The sequence below is a fragment of the Myxocyprinus asiaticus genome, chromosome 29 (genome assembly GCF_019703515.2).
Source record: "Myxocyprinus asiaticus isolate MX2 ecotype Aquarium Trade chromosome 29, UBuf_Myxa_2, whole genome shotgun sequence".
NCBI classification, from domain to species: Eukaryota; Metazoa; Chordata; class Actinopteri; order Cypriniformes; family Catostomidae; genus Myxocyprinus; species Myxocyprinus asiaticus.
Window position 1 is genome coordinate 42,797,652 of NC_059372.1, and position 21,687 is coordinate 42,819,338.

Here is a 21,687-nt window from a genome sequence, read left to right on the forward strand (position 1 = left end):
GATCTGTTCTAGCAATGGTGGCTCAGCGTTTAAGGCTCTGGGTTGCTGATTAGAAGGTTGTGGGTTCAAGCCCCAGCACTGCCAAGATGCCACTGTTGGGCCTTTGAGCAAGGCCCTTGACCCTGTCTGCTCCAGGGGTGCCATATCATGGCTGTCCCTGCACTCTGACCCCAGCTTAGCTGGGATATGTGAAAGAAAAGGAAAAAAAAAATCACTGCAAATGTGTAATAAATATATATATGTATATTAACTGACATTCGCAAATTTATCTTTATTGTAATGAAGACAACATTTGTGGCTTTAGAACGTCATCACATTATATTTAAGGGGGGAAAAAATCAATTTAAAGAGTTCAATGGGGTATTGGCCTTTCTGTGCCGCCGCTTCTCCACTAGGAGGCGCTGTTCTCACAGATAACCGCAGTTCAGTTACCTACTCTTTTTTTTTTTTTTTTTTCAGAAAAGCTTTGGTTTGCTTTTATTTCGGCATTAAATATGTAATTAAATTAGTTTAGATTAATTCAACATTCAATGTTCAAGGCCTTTTTTTTCTTTTGTGAGAAATTTTACTTTTTTGGCTTTAATGATTATCCAAAAGAAGGTGAAAACTATTTGTAATTCTTCTAATTATAATTCTGACCAAATGTATAATAAATAAGCAAGACTGGTACTATCGATGTGATCTGATCCGCCAGTAGCAGTATATTTAATGTGTTTGGCGACATCTGGTGGTCAATAGTGTTCATTGACAGTGTCGTAACTCCTTCCAGCGACACAACCGTCACCATTTCGTTTTCATTAATGGACTTTCTTTACGTAAACACTGATCGTGGAGTTTAATGACAGACAAGCTCATGACTTGTGTTTTATTAACAGGATCAGGACTCATCTTACAGTTAAGTGCAAGTCATTCTGCTGTTTTGCGTGAATCTGGAAGGTTTATTTGAATGCGTTGTCGATGAAGTTTGACTGGTCATGATGCTTTCACCTGAGTCAGCAGCAGACATCGCAGTGCTCAATATAACGTTTATAATTACCATGACACTAATGGTATCTTATATATGCTGGTCACCATAGTAATTTAACAGTGTAAACAAATGACAGCTGCAGCCGATAGCGCAAATAATAATAATAATAATAATAATAATAATAATGTCATCGAATGTATCATAGTAATATATAACAGACGCTTTGGTCGTTATAAAATGTTTATTGAATGGGGACTGTCTTTTATGGGATTTATTGCATGGGTTTGCATTGAATACAGTAAGATTATATGTTTCCATAATAAGAAGAAAATACCTTTATTTTGCAGAATAAATGTCTTTAAAAGATTGTTGATAGTCTTGTTCTTCTGCATAAGTTTGTCATCGTCAGTGGATTTATTTTGGATACAGAGCTTTATTTTTGCATATAGTAATATGCCTACCGTAGTATACTTGGATATACCATGGTACTGTATGATAACAATATAACTTTATCATGAGATTTGGGTCATTGACAAGGAAAAAAAAACTGGTTTCTCAAATTGTTGTAACCTTCAAGTAAAATGTATTAAAATACTTTCCTTGCACCTTGAGCACATGGAATGTGCATAGCTTAATCATTTTTTTTTTTTTTTTTCTTTTTTAAGTTTTCAAATATATTTTCAAGGAAAATATATAGGCTACACTGGCAGCTAAAAGTTTGGAATAATGTACAGATTTTGCCACCTTACAGTCTAGCTGATCCCACAAAAGCTCAATGAGGTTAAGATCCATAACACTCTTTTCCAATTATCAGTTGTCCAATGTCTGTGTTTCTTTGCCCACTCTAACCTTTTCTTTTTGTTTTTCTGTTTCAAAAGTGGCTTTTCTTTGCAGTTGTTCCCATAAGGCCTGCACCTCTGAGTCTTCTCTTTACTGTTGTACATGAAACTGGTGTTGAGTGGGTAGAATTCAATGAAGCTGTCAGCTGAGGAAATGTGAGGTGTCTATTTCTCAAACTAGAGACTCTGATGTACTTATCCTCTTGTTTAGTTGTACATCTGGTCTTCCACATCTCTTTCTGTCCTTGTTAGAGCCAGTTGTCCTTTGTCTTTGAAGACTGTAGTGTACACCTTTGTATGAAATCTTCAGTTTTTTTTTTTTTTTTTGCCAATTTCAAGCATTGTATAGCCTTCATTCCTCAAAACAATGATTGACTGATGAGTTTCTAGAGAAAGCTGTTTCTGTTTTGCCATTTTTGATCTAATATTGACCTTAAGACATGCCAGTCTATTGCATAATGTGGCAACTCAAAAATAAACACAAAGCCAATGACTTTTTTCAAATAGTGATGGTGCTGTTTTTCACATCAGTAATGTCCTGACTATACTTTGTGATCAGTTGAATGCCACTTTGGTGAATTAAAGGACCAAATTTCCTTCCGAAACAGCAAAATCTGTAAACTATTCCAAACTTTTGGCTGCTAGTATATATATAAATATATTTATATTACAAATATACATTTTTGTGTTTTCTCAGGATTGCTCCAAATGACCAAAATGTGCATTTTAATATAAATTTTAAAAATATTGATACTTAATTATATGACAAATTTTTTATTTTTTTTTAATCAAACACAGTCATGAGGACTAAAGGGGTCCTCTCTGGTTTTATTTGGGGGGGGAGGACAACAACATGTTTACATGACAACAAAATGGCTACCTACATGTTGTACACCACATGACTTTGATTTGGTGGACAAAAGTTTTTAAAATATTATTCACATTAAAAAAAGTCACCGTATTTTTTTAAGAAATAATAATTTAAGATTATTCCAAAAGACATATGCCAAAACACTGATTTTTTCAAGAATTTCAGCTTTTAATGAGACTTTGATTTTTACCATCTCCGGACGGTTGCACCACATGACATTGGTTTACTTTAAGGCCCAGAAAAAATATAAAAATGACTATGAACTTAGTAATTGAAACATGCTTATTATAGAAGAGGTGTATTCATGTAATTGTTTTGTGTGAATTGCTTTTATAATGCATTTTAAATAATTTAAATGATTTAGATTTAGATGAAAAAATTTGCATTCCCTCATTGACACGCTCACATGGTACTTCAAGGTCCTTCAAAGAATATGATGGTATTATATGATATATGCCCAAAAACCATAGCATAACCATTTTTTGTTAGTGACAAGCTGAGTCTAAAAAAATTAAAAATAAATTAAAAATCCAATTCCAAAAACAACTGATACTGAAAATGTTTACCAATATCAAACACATAATGTCAGCACACTGTACAGAGATGTTTAATAGTATTCTCAATGAAAAAACATTAACAAAATCTTAAACGTCATGGAAATTTCTATAGTGAATATACATTCTAGCCATATTGATGTCCAATGTCGATCACAAATATTTCTTGAAATCACAAACGACTGAAAAAGTGATGAAAATTAATTGTTCTAAAAGGGTGGGAACCCTGAATACAGTCATTTGTTTGCTGCAATACACCACTGAATCACCAATGAGACTAACAGAAAAAACTCAATTGTGATGAAAATAATGTCACAGTGCAAAACAAATCTTAATGATTATTAACAAACTTAATTATCTTATTTATTTCAGACCAATCTGATGGAAAATCATTAACACTCTTTTCTCTTGCATTCCTGCCTGTGTCCTCATCCATAAATGACTGTGTTCTCTTGGATTTCACAGCCATTAGTGAGGCAGAGAGAGCATTTGGGAGTCACATGCAGGCAGAAGATGAGCGGTAAACAGACGATTGGAGCACAGCCCGCCTCTGAGCGCTCTACACTATGAACAGCACCACACAGCCCCCTCACATTATCAATGGAGATGTGGCCGTTAGCTATGTGCTTGTCCCGTTCTTCCTCATCATTGTGATCGGGATTGTCGCTGCAGTGGTAGGTGCCGTATATGATGCACATATAGGCGTGCATGATATAGCCTCTTCATTTGTAAAACTGTTTCACTGTGTGCTAGTGTGACGGGAGGAATGTGAAGTCGCATGATGGTGTAATTTGATTGAGGAGTATGTGCAAGGCATAAGGTCTTTATTATGCTGTGGATATGGTGTATTGGGTATATGCCAGTGTTTGTCTGCTGCATATTCCCTTGGCAAAAAATAGATGCATGCTTCGACAGCTGCAGAGTTATCATTATTATCTTGTATAGCGTGTTAAAGGGTGTTACAGGCATTCATTTATAATTTAGTATATTATGAATATATAGTAAAATGATAAAGTATCTTTTTTGTTACAGGTGACGTACATAAGACGGAAACGAAGGTAAATAAATATTCTACACCCCTTTTAAAACATGTCAAGAGATGTCAACAACTCTTCAACCTTGCTTCACATTGGTAGCTGACATCATGAACATCTTTTTCAACATCAAGCTTGTATTATGTGGTGTGACATGCGGTATACTCCATCTAAATCTATTTTTAACAGCATTAGCAAATTTTTTTAGAATTAGAATTCAATCATGTTTTTATGACCTCCTTTTTTGAGAGACTACATGGGATTTTCCTATTCTTAAAGAGACAGTGCCGTTTTAGCACTTGTTGTACATATCAGTGTAAATAATTGTAAATAGTACAAGTTATGCATGTAAACAATGTGAGAAAAATGGACATTATAACTGAAATATACCCAAACGAATTGAAGTTTAATCAGAATCGTATCGAATCCTGATATTGTGTTATATCGATGTATTGCAAAATATCAAATTGTGACATATGTATTGTGATACGTATCGTATCATGAGGTATTTGCTGATACCCTGCCCTAAGTACAGTATAAGGGAGTGTAAAAAAATGTTATGCTGTAACTCATCATCATTTTAAGTTTTTCTCTATTTAATCCCCTTTTTGCAATTCAGTTAAATGGCCTTGCAGTGTGACAAATTAATTAGCAAATTAACCATATTTCATGAAGTCTCTCTATTAATATAAACCCATAAAAACTGCATGTAGAATAACTGTCCAAAGTCTGGACTTTACATTATTATTTGAAACATTACTGTTTACTGCCTTGAAAAGGTCAAAGTAGTTGTTTGTCCATAACAAAATACGATTTAAACAGCTTGTGTGTGTGTGTGTGTGTGTGTTTAGGATTGATAGACTTCGGCATCAGTTGCTACCGGTGTACACATATGACCCAACTGAAGAGCTGAACGAGGCAGAACAGGAAATTCTTTGGAAAGAGGAAGACACAAAGGTACTCCATCAAATTACTTTCATCCTATTGCATAAAATGAAAAACACTAATGTCTAATGCTGACATCTTATTATAGAGTGCAGATGTGTGCATACTGTACACCTTACCTTTAGAAGAAACTGATTGAATACATTAAGTGCATCCGAGAGCTTGCGAGAGGATATTCCAAGCAATAAACTGTCTAAACTGAAGGTGCACCAGCAGTAGGACTGGCAACCAAGAATTGGTTCTTGTTCAGAAAATTTTAGTTTGATTTTCATGACCGTTCCATTAACCATTCCCAATCACGCATTCTGCTGAAGCGAATGTAACACTGTATTGAAATAATCTGTCAGTGTTTCCTGCTGCACTATCTACATAAATCTACAGCACGAAACATACAGTGCAACCAGTGTAGTCTGATTCTCAAACAAATTACTCGTATGAGGCGGTTCTTTGAATCTAAAGCGCAACCAGTGTAGTCCAATTCCTGAACAAATGACTCTAATGAGGTGGTTCTTTGAATATAATGTGCAACACGTACTGTGCAACCAGTGTAGACCGATTCCCGAACAAATTACTCTTATGAGCCGGTTCTTTTGAATCTACAGCGTGAAATGTAAAGATACACATGAGTTTTGTTGTAATCAGTAGAATTTTATAAAAGAATAAATTAATGAATGTTATCAAATGTTTTGTTGATTTAGATTTTTTAATTAACATATGGTTGTATTAAATTGATCTCTGATGTGTTATTTCTGTATAAATCTGAAATGATATCAATAGTTAACAACAGACTGCTGAAGCAGTGAATGTAAAACAATTGCAATAATAATTTACAAATAATTCTTCTTCTAAAGTACTAAAAGAATCGTTAATGTAACCTTTAAGGAACGGGAATCGTTAAGAGGAATCGGTTCCGGAATTGTAGAATTCCTTATGATTCCCATCCCTACCCAATAGCCTGCCAGTATCAACAATATGACCAGTCAATATGACCCGTAACTTTTATATTTTCTGTTACAAAGAGCTTACATCTAATTGTCAAAATGTTTTCAACTATATAAAATACCAAAACAAACTCTTCCTCATCAAACTCATTAAAAACTTTTACTTACAGCTTTCACCATTGTCGGTAGGCCAGTTAAAGGCTCAACAAAACAATGACAAGACACTTGGGCCTAAAATCTATATCAACAACATTTTCAGTGCTCCAGGCAAAAATAATTTCTTGTAGCTCCTTGGGAGCACTAACATCTTTTGACAACATGACATTGTTTGAAAAGAGAGCTGGCTTTCAAACAAAGAGCATTATTTTAAATTTCAGTTATTTGTCACTTCAGTCTTTTTCTTTTCCCGGGAATATCCTGAGGTTCCATGCTTTGCTTAGTGGTGATGAGGATTTCACTAACTGTTTATGTCACACATACTGGGGTGAGAACCTACAACCTGTGTTACCAGTCGAAACAGTGCAGTACCTTCTCCCATCATGCATCAGTCAGTCTGCTTCAGCAGTTTTCTGTCACTATGGTGGTGAATTGGACCTCCGCCCTTTCTGAACTAACAGTACATATAGGCTATGCACCTTTATGTCAGCACTGGTGCTCAAGGTTTTAGTCTGAATAGGTTGCCTTTGGGGTTTGTTGCTTATATATCAGCATTACTAGACCTACAGTACCAGTCAAAAGTTGACTTATTCTTCATTATGACTTTTATCACATTTTAGAAAAATAGTAAAGTCATTAAAACTATGAAATAACAGGAGTCACGTGATGCCATGTGAGGTCCGGACTTGTGAACGGCGAGCTCTGCACACTTTGCTAGTTTTAACACTTTTTATTTTATAAACCGGTGAGATTCGATACACCCTGATCCTTAACTGTTCTAGGAAGACAACATGTCAAAGAATTAAAAATCCTCAGGCTCTGGAGACATTAAAAGACACTTACGTGCTCAAGCTGACGCCCCCGAGCAGCAGGCAGCAAGCCCGGGAGCTGATTTGGATGGAGAAATGAAGGAAATTCAGCGAGAATTGTTGAACGTGTCGGCAATGCTGATGAAGGTCGTTGCTGACTTGGAGTTGGTTACAACAGTGGGGGATGTTGAGAAACGGATCGATTATCTGGAGTCATCGGAGAGGGAATTAGCTGTTAATCCACTAGCGACCAAGGTGGATTTGGAGCACGTCTGGGAGAAGCTGGAGGACTTGGAGAACCGTAACCAGCGGAATAACGTCCAAATTGTTGGAATTCCTGAGGACAAAGAAGGTCGGGATATGGTGAAATTCCTGGATGGGCTCTTTTCAAGTCTGCTCGACATAACAGGCCATAAGTTGGAAATCGAGCGAGCTCACAGGGTTCCGGCTCGGCGATCCACTGAGGGAGACAGAGACAATTCTAGCCAAATTTCTGAGATCATCCAATAAAGATCTTGTGTTACGCAAGGCGAGGAGTAAAGGAAAGCTTTCTTGGAAGAACCACAGCATTTTCTTGTTCCCAGACTTTGCGAATTTGACAAGAGAGAAATGTGATCGATTCAAGGAATGCAAGAAACTCTTACATCAACGGAAAATCGCTTTTGCACTGATGTTCCCAGAAAATTGAGAATAGATGCTAAGGATGGCCGTAAAACATTCACATGCCCACAGCAAGCAATGTCCTTCATAAAGTCAGTGGACTGAGTAAGTTATTTTGTGGTACTCACGTTGCAGCCAAGTGGACCAACTCACTGAACATCCACTTGACTGTCCGAGGAAGCTGAGCGGAGTGCCTTTTTTGTTTCTTTTTGTGCTGGTTCGGCCTAGTGGCTGGAGTTTGTTTTGTGTAGCAGCATTCCTTCAGGACAGTGTTGTGGATGAATCTGCACGTTCTTTGCGCTTATGCCTCCTGTTGGTTGGAGTTTGTTTTGTGGAGTATTTCTTGCAGGACATTGGAGTGATTGGTCATTTGTTGCACTCATGTAGCAGTTGAATGGGCCGGCTCACTGAACATTCGTTTGACTGTCTGAGGAAACTGAAAGGCTTTTTTTGTGTGTGTGTGCTGGTTCCGCTAGCGGCTGGAGTTTGTTTTGTGGAGGAACACATCTTCGGGACAGTTATGTGGATGAATCTCCACGTTCTTTGCGTTTATTCCACCTATTGGCTGGAGTTTGTTATATAGATTATCTTTTGTTGTGTAATTCTGTCTCACAAAATTTGTATAGAAACACCGGACTTGAGCAATCCGACAGCAAAGTTGTTGCGGGGGCTTTCGTAGGTGTACATGGACTGTTTGAGTTTAGAAGGATGGATGCCGGTTGGCACTGTGGTGTGCGGGGTTATTGCACACATTTTGTTTGTTTGGTTCTGGGGGAAGTTTGGGGTTTGATTGTTGCACTAATGTGGAATGTGGTCTTTATAATTTTATTTTTGACACACAATCTATTTTTTCTAATATGTCAAAATGTCAAATGTTAATATGAGTGGATTGTCTCTCTCCATGTGGAATGTGAATGGGTTGGGGCACCCCATAAAAAGAAGGAAATTTATTTATTTTCTTAAATGTAGAAATATGATATAGTGTTTCTTCAAGAAATGCATCTTTCCCCGCAGGAAGCTGAAAATTTTGGGAAGATATGAGGTGGACATGTTTTCTTTAGTGCTGGCTCAAGTAAGAGCAGTGGAGTCATTACACTGATAAGTAAGCATCTACAATTCAAATGTCTCAAACAGATTAAAGATAAATTAGGAAGAGTCATTATTGTTTTAGCAGAACTTCAGGGGCAAAGGTTGATTTTGGCTAATATGTACGCACCTAACGTGGATGATCAGGGCTTTTTTATAGATCTTGAATGGATGTTGCAAGCCGCTGGCACCCCTCATGATATAATATTGGGAGGAAACTTTAATCTTTTGATGGACTCAGTCCTTGATCACAGTGAAGCAAAAGTGTGTAAGCCATAAAAATCTTGGTCTTACAGATATTTGGAGACTTTTGAACCCATACATTTTTTTCATCAGTCCATAAGATTTATTCTAGAATAGATTTGATTTTTTTTTTATATCTAAGTCCCTCATTTCATCTGTTGTTGATTGCTCAATTGGAAACATTTTAGTCTCAGATCATGCCCTTTTGAGTTTAGAGGTGTTGCCACATACGGAGAAAAAGAAATCATGTAGTTGCCGCTTTAATGTATCCCTTTTGCAAAATCCTGAATTCCAACAAATTTTAAAGGCTGAAATCAATGTTTATATGGAGACCAACTGGTCCTCAGTATCCTCTGTGGGCACGGCTTGGGAGGCACTTAAGGCGTTTCTTAGGGGTTGGATCATACAGTATGCCTCATCCACCAAAAAATCCAAAGCACGAGAACTTGTGGAGTTGGAAGGGAATATTAAAAGTGCCGAAGAAGAGATGAAGCACCGAATGTAATCTGATGGCCTCAGAGAATTTACCCGATTGAAATAAAGATACAAATACTATTTTGTTGTGGAAGGTGGAGTTTTGGCTATTCATCAGGGCAAGACAGTCATACTTTGAGTCAGGAGACAAAGCAGGGAAGCTTTTGGCTAGATATATAAAGCAGAGAGAGTCTTTTTCTACCATTCCCTCAGTGAAATCTGCTGGTGGTGAAATATTTACCTCGGCCATTGATATTAATAATGCTTTTAAAGAATTCTAACTTGATCTGAGATAACCTTGGAGGAGCTTGGCGAGGTAATTAAGGCCTTGCCTACTGGCAAGGCTGCGGGGCCAGACGGCTTTGCCACAGAATTTTTTAGATCTTATGCTACAGAATTGGCTCCACTTTTGTTAGAAGTTTATACGGAATCATTTAAAGAATGGAAAGCTTCGGGGCCTGGGTAGCTCAGTGATAAAGATGCTGGCTACCACCCCTGGAGTTCTCTAGTTCAAATCCCAGGGCGTGCTTAGTGACTCCAGCCAGGTCTCCTAAGCAACCAAATTGGCCCGGTTGCAAGGGAGGGTAGAGTCACATGGGGTAACCTCCTCGTGGTCGCTATAATGTGGGGCACGTAGTGAGTTGAGCGTAGATGCCGCATTGGATGGCGTGAAGCCTCCACACGTGCTATGTCTCCGTGGCTCAACAAGCCACGTGATAAGATGCGCGGGTTGACGGTCTCAGACGCGGAGGTAGCTGGGATTCTTCCTCCGCCACCCGGATTGTGGCGAATCACTACGCGACCTCGAGGACTTAAAAGCACATTGGGGATTGGGCATATTGGGTGAAAATCCAAAAAAAAAAAAAAAAAAAAGACTGGAAAGCTTCCACCAACCATTACACAAGCCCGGATCTGTCTGATTCTTAAAAAGGACCAAGATCCAAGTGAGTGTAAGAGTTACCGTCCAATTTCCCTGATCCAGCTAGACGTAAAAATACTGTCAAAAATTTTGGCTAACCGATTAAGTAAAGTTATGACATCTCTTATACATATAGATCAGGTGGGGTTTATTCGTGAATGGCGAATGATCAGACTCCGGTCGCTGCCATCTCACTTGATGCCGAAAAGGCGTTTGATATGGTAGAATGGGATTGTCTTTTTAAGATTTTGGAAATATACGGGTTCGGGAATACTTTTATTGGATGGATTAAGTTACTTTATAGACACCCGGTAGTGGCGGTACAAACAAATGGATTAATTTCAGATTATTTTACTCTGGGTAGGGGCACCTGGTAGGGTTGCCCTCTTTCCCCATTATTGTTCTGTCTTGCCGTGGAACCATTAGCAGCCACAATAAGAAAGGAAGATGATTTTCCAGGGGTGGTGGCGGGAGGTGTGCCGCATAAGCTTTTGCTTTATGCAGATGATATTTTATTATTCGTCTCTGACCCCACTAGATCTATGCCTTGCCTCCACAGAATTATTAATTCCTTTTCTAAATTCTCAGGATACAGAGTCAGTTGGTCAAAATCTGAAGCTTTGGCTCTGACAGCGTGCTGCCCGGTAATGGCTTTTCAGCTGGGCGCCTTCCAGTGCCCCAAACAGGGCATTAAGTATTTGGGCATTTTATTCCCAGCAAATCTGTGTGATTTAGTTAGAGTTCATTTTGACCCCTTAATAAAAAGGTTTTCAAGCGATATGGGCAGGTGGGCTTCATTACATTTATCTATGATTGGGAAGGTTAATGTTATTAAAATGAATTTTATTCCAAAATTCAACTACCTGCTACAATCTCTCCCTGTAGATGTCCCCCTCTCTTATTTCAAGCAATTTGATAGCACAGCGAAGTCCTTCATTTGGAATGGTAAATGTCCCAGATTATATTTCAGTAAATTGCATAGGCTGATTCATAAAGGTGGGCTAGGCCTTCCTAAGATTTTGTTTTATTATTATGCGTTCAGTCTCAGACATTTGGCTCATTGGTCACTTCCACCTGAGAGAGCCCCTCCCTGGTTTTGTATTGAACAGGAAGTTCTTGCCCCTATTTCGAAATTGCAAAGCCTTTCTATCAAATAAATCAGAGAAGTTAAGTAACACCCTGTTATCTTGCATTTGCACACGGTATGGACAAAAGTTTAATTCCGACATTTATTTAAATGTGCTTCGAGTATATGGCTGAACCCAAAATTATGTATTAATAAGTCCCCTTTCTGTTGGTCAGAGTGGATTGTGAGGGAGGTTTATACACTCGGCAACCTGTATGAGAGTGGAGTGTTGAGATCTTTTGAGAATTTGGTTCAGCATTTTGGGATTCCCAGATTTCAGTTCTATAGGTATTTACAGCTGCGCCACCAGCTCTGTATTGTGTTTGGGAGTAGCATACACCCCCCTAAAGCGGCAGATACTCTGGGATTGGTGATTACTGCTTTTGGAAAAGGACATGAGGCATCAGTGTATTACTCCCTGTTAATTCAGAGTCTGGGAGATGGAGCTTCAACTTCCCTCAAGAGATTATGGTAGAAAGATTTAAATTTGGTATTGGAGGAGGGAGTGTGGGGTAGGATTCTAAAAAACGTCAAGTCTACATCTAGAGATGCAAGGGTGCGTCTGATTAAATTTAAGATTTTACATCTTAGAGGGATTTGTAGTTTAGATGTGTATGTGCATTCTTGTTGTTTTTTAAAAGTATACTTTTTTATGTTGTGTTTGTTTGTTTTATAAATGGAATCAGTAAAAAATTGTAATAACAAAAAACTATGCAATAACACAAATGGGAATTATGTAGTGACCAAGAACATCTTATATTTTTTGCTTCTCAAAAATTATTATTATTATTATTATTATTAAGAAATTCATATGTAGGCACAACTTCTATTTACTGTAACTGTAACAAGATCATGAGAAACATTCAGTCAAGTGTGTCCAACATTTTGACTGGTATTGTACGTCAAGTTTTTAGAACAAGCTGAATCTCTATGTGCCATAATGCATTTACTCTGTAAAACCAGGAAGTGGAAATTGTGATTTTCTTTTTTAATTTGCTTGTTACCTTTTATAACTATTTATTCATGTTTCAAAAGGTACTTTTTAATCACACGTGCCAATGGCAAGAGAATTGAGAAGATTACCGGCCATAAATATTTCTTAATGGCCCTGAAACTGCCATGTGTTTAGCATTATTTATATTAAAGTATATATTTTGTCCTAATTACTATAGGATATTTTATTTCACTGCTTATTGCAATATAGAAAGTGACAAAATGCACATTCCAGTGCTAAAGTGTGATATTACGACCAGTGTTGGGTGTAATCTGATTACAAAATAATTAGTAACTGTAATCTGTTATAACTTTTTAGTCAAAAGTAGTGTAATGCATTACATTTTTTAATTCTTATAATCAGTGACTGTCCTTCACTTAACTGAATTACGTTTAAGTATATTACTTTAGTACACATACTATATTTCTTAAATAATATTTTCTGTGAAAAATGTTTTAGAAAAGGAACTAAAAAGTAATTAGTAATGTGATTACTTTCCAACGAAGTAGTCATTAAAGTAATCCGATTACTTAATCAGAAGTCATTTATAATGGATTACCTTTTTGAGTTACCCAACACTGATTTACGAATGCATGTTTTTAATATTTTAAATAAAAAATCTGATTTGAATCTTTTCCTCGTTTATAAACATACACAATATAAAGTGACTAAAATTTTTTTTAAAAAGCAATGATTTATTGCAATTACACACTGCCAGCAGTAATGAACATTTTCTGCAGTATGTCATTTCTCATTACATCAAGTTTAAAAAGGGGAATTTTCTTTTTATTTGTATGTAATTCTGTGCATAAATTGTGATGGGTAGCTACTGTATGCTCTATAATCGTTTACAGTTCATGAATGTGAACATAGATCAGAGTTATTTCTTTTTTCTCTTTCTAGGTGGTAAAGGGTTGGATGAGGACATATCAGCAGCGGCGACCCCTTGACCCGCTGTCAAAGGATCCTGATGCATGAAAATTAAGGTTTGCTGCATGAAAGACCCATTTCCATGTAACAAATTTCTCTATATTCACGTTTTTGTGATTTTGCACACAGTCTGGGAGCCTTGTTAATAATTAGTCTTTAACTATAATTAAATGTTAGGAAAGCAGCTATTAAAGTAGTTTAACATCAGTCAAGCTACTAACAAAAAAGTAGCTAAATGACCAATGTTCCGCCAGGAAACTTTGTGGCGTAAGCTGATAGGTTCTTTGAACTTGTTATCTGTTAGGCAATGGCTCACTAACATGTGACATGTTAAGCCAATCGGCTTGCATTGTGTAAGCTGATTGGTCCTTTGACATGTAATCGGGTAATCAATCAACTTGGTCTCTCTTTGTCTTACATTTAAATTGTTCAGTTTTGCAGATAAGCTGGTTTCACTGCAGCATGCTGCGAGTGTTTTTCACTAAAAACCCACCTCCACCCCAGCTTCACTTGTCTAGATCTGCTACATGTGGAGTCAAAGTCCCTTATAGGACGGTTTAGGTGAGTGTGTTTGATTACTCCCTCAAGGCTACAGTGCTACTCGTAGGAATATGTAGGCTGTTTCTGGAAAAGCTATTGTGAAAATAGCCAGTCATGCTACTGAAAATTGTTAATAGCATCGCTACTTTAAGTTAGTTAATCCCCAACACTGCTATAACTATAATATAATGTCTAATAACATAATTATCTCATGGCATTTGCCTGTATTGCAGATTCAGAAGATGGAGAATTTTGAGCAATAAACTACTGATTTACCTTTGGCCATTTGAAGTGATGAGTCTCGAAGAGCTTTTCAGCACCTCTGTGTCATGAGAAGTCTTCAGGGCGCTGGTGACTCCTCACACAGCATTGGGATGGTACTTTTTCACCTCAGGTCTTTTCCTGCAAATATGGTCCAATATAGAGCCACAATTTCACCTCTGAAGAGCAGCAAATTTGTTGTTTGAACAACTCTCGGTTTACTAAGACCCAAGAAGGACTTTCACTGTTATGATTCTTTATTTATTCTAGTTTTATGAATTCTGCTGATGTTCTGTGCTATTAAATCCCTGTCCGAGCCATTTCATATTAGCCATATTGAGTATGCATGAATGTAATGTGTTCTTGGTGTGTAAACCAAAACCATGCTGGGTTACAGTGGCTAGCCGATCCTTTAATCCAGTTGTTCTCAACTAGTTTAGCTGCAGGACCCAAATATTATAGTGCCAAAATTGTTTATCTTACAAATGTAAACATATGTCCCTTAAATCAAACAATTTTGATGGTTCCATGCACTTTGCAGACAGTAATTCACTGCGCAAAACACATTGTGGTCGGCTCAAACCATGCAAGTAACCCGTATTTAATGTAGTCTTGGTTGTGTTTTATCTAAAGCTGTTTTCACACTTGGATAGATTGTTTGGACCGAACCTGATTTTGATTGAGGGCACATCATTTTGGCATCTGCAAAATTTCACTAGCTTCCACCAAATGACGTGATTTTAAAATACTGAACAGTTTTATTTGATGCACTGCTTTACAAGTCATCAAAAGATATGGAAAGCATTTCCTTCTCCCTTTTTAAATGTTAATGATAAGCCTATTTATTTTTCTATTCTTACCCTATGTGCCCACTGGTGTTAAAGAATTTCGCTCAATACCACTCAAAATGCTAGAGGTCGGTCACTGGGGGTGTGTCGGTAAAAAGTTGTGTGGTTATGTTTAGTCAGTACTTTTCATGTACTTTAAAAGTTCGATTTCAGTCGAACTAAAACAATCATTTGAAAATGCGATTGTAGCTCGGCTTCATCCAGCATGTAAACACGTTAATCGGACCACAATTGGCCTCTGCATAGTGTGCAGAGGTATAGGTATAAAAAAAGTGTCTACGTCACTTCCAACCCCTTCTAGTATAAGTGCAAAGGAATGGCAATTGAAGCCGAATGGCCAACTTGGAAACTCGTGCGAAAATCCTCAACAAAGTTAATGATAAGCATTCACTTTTAAGCAAAAAAACAAAACATAAATGAGTCAAAGTTCCTACATTATATGATAATAAATCTTGTTTAGCACACATTTGCAGAGATGGGTGTGTTATGTACTAGGGATGTCCCAATACCATTTTTTTTGAGAATGAGTACGAGTACCGATACTTTCTTTCTGATACTTGCCGATACCAAGTTTTTTTGTTTTATTTTTTCGGAACTTCATATCAACAGATTATTTCAATTTTATCATCAAAATGATGTTTAAATTAATGAATTTAATAAAACTTTAATCAATTTAAAATATAACAATAAATTTTCATCATAATGTTGTATTATTTTTTATCAGATAAAGTGCTTATATACAGAACCTCACAGCACAATCCAAAATACAACACTGGAGTTGTACTTTGTCAAATAAAGTGCTGCATAACAGAGCATCACAGATGTAATATATTGCGTAAATATAATACAATTACCATTGATTTATTATTAGTAGTAATAGTAGTAGTAATACAGTGAATATTACATAACTTTACAATTGTGATATATTTCTGTCATACATTTTTCATTTAAATTGAGCTTTTATTTTGACAGAGCTTTTATTTTGAAGTGTTTCTGTGTGATGATGGTAGCTTTTCAGTCCGAAAAAGCCAGTCCATTACATTACTCAGTGATAATTAAACTGCAAAAGCCTGCTACTGAATTAAATAAGTATGTACTCTGTATGTGCCTCGTGCTACAAAGTGAATTTGTGCTCTGTTCACTGTCATCTGCTACAAACAGAGCGCTCGATGCTCATGATAGTGTTTACATGTATGAGCCAAGGAGAAGCTTTTAAAGGTACGTGGGGTGAAGCCGGCGTCAGCACAACACTGTCTCCACCTGCTAAGCTAACGGAAGCATTGCAGTTATGTTTCCCTATTTGTCATCTTGGGCAATGGAATGCTTGTTCGGAAATCGGAAATATCAAGTAGGAATATAACACATCCAACTTTGAATGGAACGTGGCATAAGATTGTTTCAGTACAGTCAATCAAATCACCATATATGCATGTTTACAGTGGAAAAAATTAACTTTGTCTCTGAATGTCCAACATATAAATATTAAACTTATATTAACCAATGTAACTTTGGTTAACTAGTCTAAATAGTCTAATCCCTGTGAGAGCATACTAACTGCATTTGAAATCTAAATTAAATATAGTAATGTAGTAATATGTAAGAATAATCATGTTTCCATCCAAGTTAAGAATATAATTTATGCAAAAAATCGGAATACCTCAAAAACAATTTGCGAATAAAGCAGCATTTCCATCCCATTTGTTCAAGAGATCATCATCGCTTCAGGGGAAATATTCCCAAAATGTGGCTCTTTTATTAAATGTAATGAATTAATTGTGGATTAGAGCGTGCAGACAAAATGCACTGACAAACTTCATGTTTGCTAGCGTTCAGCGGCCGATGTCTTATATCTTGAGCGAAAGCGCGCCACACAGTTCTGGTAAGTAATATTAACCAATCATTTTGATGGCAGGCTTTTATGATATTAGTCTGCTGGCTAGTTTAGTTCTGAGTGAATTGTTCAGTCACATGACTTGAGGCAAAGTTATGTAACTTTTCTGACGTGCATCTAGGAATTTATGTGGTAAATGTGTTTCCAGTTTATGCACGTCTTCTTTTCGAGAAAATAAAATGTATCCACCAGCAAATGTATATGTGTTTTATGTGCATTTTTGGATCTTGGTGTTTCCATCCAGCATTTTTATGTTATATCCCAACATTTGCATAAAAATACATGAATAAAAAGCAGCAAATGTGATTTAAGAACTGAATACAGCAAGAACTCAAGCAGTATCATCCAATTTTTTAACTCTTTTAACAGACGTCGCTGCCTTTACCACACAGGCATTTTTCACTGTCATTTGCATAAAGTTGAGCATTTCTCAACTTTTGACGCTCTTACCGTTCGTCCCTCACTGGTTGCAATCCCTCGCACGAGCGTGTCGCTCAGCTCCCATTGAGAATGAATTTAAAATGCCTGCTCACTCTCCGCACCAGTGGACACATACTATAATTATTTAAGTTTTTATGGTTAGTTGCATTTTATTATTTGCATTTAGCATTGCGACCCTAAAGGACCTGCAACCCATTTTTTGGCCGTGACTTATGACCCACCAGTTGAGAACCACTGCTTTAAACTGTCACAGCTCTCTGAAAAATTTATTTTCTTTTTCATTCTCCATAAAAACACCAGAACTAGTCAGTCAAATGACTCTTTGTGTTTAAAGCTGCTGTTGCCTTCCATTCCCTTAACCCTGGACAAACTCATGCCCTGGGAATGTCAGGAGAATGCCTGCATGTGATTGAGATTTTTACCACAATGGGATGGTACAAAATGATTGAGCAATATTTATTTGCTGTTTTTTATTTATTTGGATAAAATGAAATGTGTTTAGTGACTTGTTTTACAGTAGCTAGAGTGTACTTGCTGTTAAAGATGTGTTACTGAGTGAAAATAGTGGTTGGATTGTTTGGATAATTCGAACATACTGAAGATACGTTCCACATTTAGAAACCTCCAGCCCATCATGTGCAAATGTGTTCCACACCTGATGGTAGGAGTTCAAACCAAAGCGAAGCCAATGAATGCTACTTGGCCAAAGTATATGGGCAACCCCTTCTCATTTTACATGTTTGGCTATTTTTAGCTACACCCTACTAACAGGTACATGCAATGAGGTATACAGCCAAGCAAAAAGTAGAATGAGGAGTACTGAACAGTTCAGTGACTTTCAACATGGCACTGTCATAGGATGCCACCAGTTAAATGAGTCTGGTGTGGAAGAACTTGACTGGCCTGCACAAAGTCCAGACCTGAACCCAATTGAACACCTTTGAAACAGCGACTGTGAGTCAGATCCCATCACCCAAAATCAGTGTCTGACCTCACTGATACTCTTGTGTCTGAATGGGAGCAAATCATTTAGAAGAGTGGAAGCTTTTATAGCAGCCAAAAGAGGACAAACTCCATATTAATGCCAATGGTTTTGAAATTAAATGTTCAACAAGCACATATGGGGTGGTGTTCAGGTGTCTACATACTTTTGGCCATGTAGTGTATGTTCAGAGTTGAGCACTATTGATTATTGCCCCTGAATGAAAACCTACTGTTTAATGTACTGTTATTGATTAAACTGCTGCACTAAGTACTGTTTATTTGTATTCATTAAAGGAATGTTCCGGCTTCAATACAAGTTAAGCTCAATTGACAGCATTTGTGGTATAATTACAACAAAATGTATTTTTTACAGTAAGGCACTTACAATGGAAGTGAATGGGGCCAGTCCATAAATGTTAAAATAGTAAAATGTTTAATACATAAACATTTTACGTATTAACATGATTGTGTGGGATAAAATATACTGCCGTTACATGTACCTGCTTAAAGGGTTTACCAGTGTTGCCTCGTCATGACTACGAAGTTGTAATATTGGATACAACTTTACCAGACTGATGGTGCATTCATGTCAGAAAGATCCTATTTACGAGCGCACATAAACGGCACCACAAAGTCATAAAAGTTGAGTTGGGAGTGTCAATTTAAGAATCATGGTGGAAGTAAATTGTTTTTGGTAATAATTCAGTTTTACTTGAGGATTTTGACAGCAGTTTAGAATAACTGTTAACGGTAGAATAACGATAAAACTTGCCAAAACGTACGACTCATTAAGCTGGTTTATGCAGCGACAAGCATTTTCAACAAAACTACATTTCCCATCATTAAATGTGGTCGCACAAGAATGATAAAATAGGTAGATAAAGCATCAATTACACACCTAATGCGTGGCTTTCCTTTTATTTTGTTGCATTGGTGCTAAAAAAGCTTTCTGCCAACACTATGTGAAAAAGAGAGAAAGGACTTGAACGCACCATGATCTCACTGTGAATTTGGTGACAGTAGGTCAAAAGTTCTTCAGCTGCTGAAATCGGTCTGTGCTAACCGAAATTTAAACCACTGCCCCCAGTGGCCGAAGCTGGAAATGTTTTTTGAAAGTATGGGCACATGTGAGCTCTAGTTTTTGGTGAAATGTCCACAGAGTGGCACCAAAAGTGAGTTGTTTTTATTTGGTTTTATCAGTTCTGCCCCCAACCCTAAACCTAACCATCAGTGGAGTAAAAATGTAATCTTAGAGAGAAAATGCAAGCTCCGAATTGAGCTTGTCACTGATTATGTGAATACGATTACTTCCCGGTTTACCCATGTCTCTGAGAATGCTCGAGCAACATGCTATCGGTAGTGCCACATGAAAAGGTTAATACATTTGAATTGATGCTAAATAAAATGTCTGATTGGAGATGACGCTTGTTAGTAACTCTGCAGAATGGGGCCGATGTCAGGGTACTGGAATATTCTGCAGCAACATCTGGACTTCCCATGTAATCGTGTTGACTTTACACAGATAAGGTTACTAAGCATATATTGTTTACATCTTGTGGACATACTTTTGAAACTTTTGTGCAAAATACACTTTTGTGTATTTTCACATTTATGGACTGGCCCCATTCACTTCCAAGTGCCTTACTTTGCTTTTTCTATTTTAAATAAATGAGAGACAGGTTTAAATTATTTTTGTGGTAATCAACATTATGCCACAAATGCTGTCAAATATGCTAAACTTTTATTGAATCCACAGCATGCTTTAAAAGTCAAACTGATACAGCACTCACAAGCCATTTTACTTCCGTAATGTGACATAGACATAGTTGAAAATTTAGGCCTTTTTTGTGTGTGTTTGTGTGTGTGGATTTTATCCATCTGGAATTGATTGGATGATAAAAAGTGAGCATTTCATACCAGAATGGAGTCACTGGATTGTGAAGGACTCTCCTCCTTAAACTCATTTTTGAGGTTAGTTCCTTTTTCCAAAAGTATTACACTAAAATGATTAAATATTCCAGTTTCTTTTTAAATACAATGCAGTGTTGAAGGTACTGTGAATGATGCCTGGTCTGAAGAAATGAATCAGAAGGAATTGTTAAACTTTGTCAATATTTTAAGGAAGTGCTGTCTTTACTGGCCTTTTTAAGTATGTAATTTAAGTCCTGTTGAAATGAGCTGACGTCAACCATTTTTTTGTAATGGGGTGTTTTATTGTTTCTTAATGATCACAGAAGTATTGTGGTTCTTGTATTCCCATAAAACAATTATTTTTACAATTGTGAGTGTGTCAGTGGCACATGTAAGGATGGATGTTTATATTCAGGAGTTTCTAAAATTGTTGGAGTTGGTTGACTGTATGGAAAGTCAAAGTCGAGTTGAAGTCGATAAAGTGGATGCAGGCGGGTGTAAAACGAGTCCTGATTTTGTAATGCTGTACCAGGTTTAACCCATTTGAACAGACTTGTTAGGCAAACTATATGGGTCCATCTGCAGGACAGGCAAAACTTATGTCAGAAAGCTAAATGCTGAAATGTTTTCATGACCACAGTTGTGAGATCCTCTAGTTCAAGTGTCAGCTTAAAATATGCAAACTGTGTGTCACCATTCCATCTTTTAAGCTACCACCCATGTAATGACAAAATGTTTATTTTTACAAGCCTATTTGTGTATTTTTTGTTGAATCTCTATTATTAAAGTTGACGCTTTATTATATCATATTTCTTATTTAGTTAGTCTGAAGGGACAGTGCACAGAAGTCATTCATTTTCATTGCAAGCTGACAATTTGAGGAGACTTGAGTGACAGCGACCATTGGGCGATGTGACAAAGCGGAGTAGATGAGTGCAGACAGTGATCTGCTACCTGATAATAACCTAATGACAACCAACAGAACAGACTTGGAGGCGCTCTAGCAATTGCATCACTGTCAGTGTAAGGGGGCATTATAGACCTTATTCACAGTAGCGCCATATTTTATTTTTGACAGGAATGAAAATGAGGCTGTGAGGGATGGACTTGCAGTCTCTTCAATGACATGCACTTTATAAAGCTCCTAGATCATCTATTTTTCCACAACTTGAAAATTCAGTGTTACTGGAGTTTTTTTGTCTGCTGAAACTTTTTTTTTTTTTAAAACAACTACAATACCCATGATGCAGCAGAGAAAGATCC

At 37.0% G+C, this 21,687-nt stretch overlaps 1 protein-coding gene across 1 annotated transcript; it reads left to right on the top strand.

The window, feature by feature from the left end:
* Positions 1-772: 772 nt before the first annotated feature.
* On the top strand, positions 773-21,132 carry LOC127419809 (small integral membrane protein 29-like). Its single transcript, XM_051661560.1, has 7 exons — positions 773-894; positions 3,697-3,905; positions 4,264-4,289; positions 5,117-5,222; positions 13,522-13,604; positions 13,982-14,109; positions 14,322-21,132. Exons 2-5 carry the CDS (start codon positions 3,798-3,800, stop codon positions 13,594-13,596), a joined length of 315 nt encoding a protein of 104 aa, XP_051517520.1. The 5' UTR covers positions 773-894; positions 3,697-3,797; the 3' UTR covers positions 13,597-13,604; positions 13,982-14,109; positions 14,322-21,132.
* Positions 21,133-21,687: the final 555 nt, after the last annotated feature.

What these genes read in the sequence shown, in the direction of transcription:
- LOC127419809 (XM_051661560.1), top strand. Translation starts at nt 3,798, where the DNA reads ATGAACAGCACCACACAGCCCCCTCACATTATCAATGGAGATGTGGCC. An exon ending in TCGGGATTGTCGCTGCAGTG is followed by an intron (nt 3,906 to 4,263) that starts GTAGGTGCCGTA and finishes TTTTTGTTACAG; the next exon opens with GTGACGTACATAAGACGGAA. An exon ending in GGAAAGAGGAAGACACAAAG is followed by an intron (nt 5,223 to 13,521) that starts GTACTCCATCAA and finishes TTCTCTTTCTAG; the next exon opens with GTGGTAAAGGGTTGGATGAG.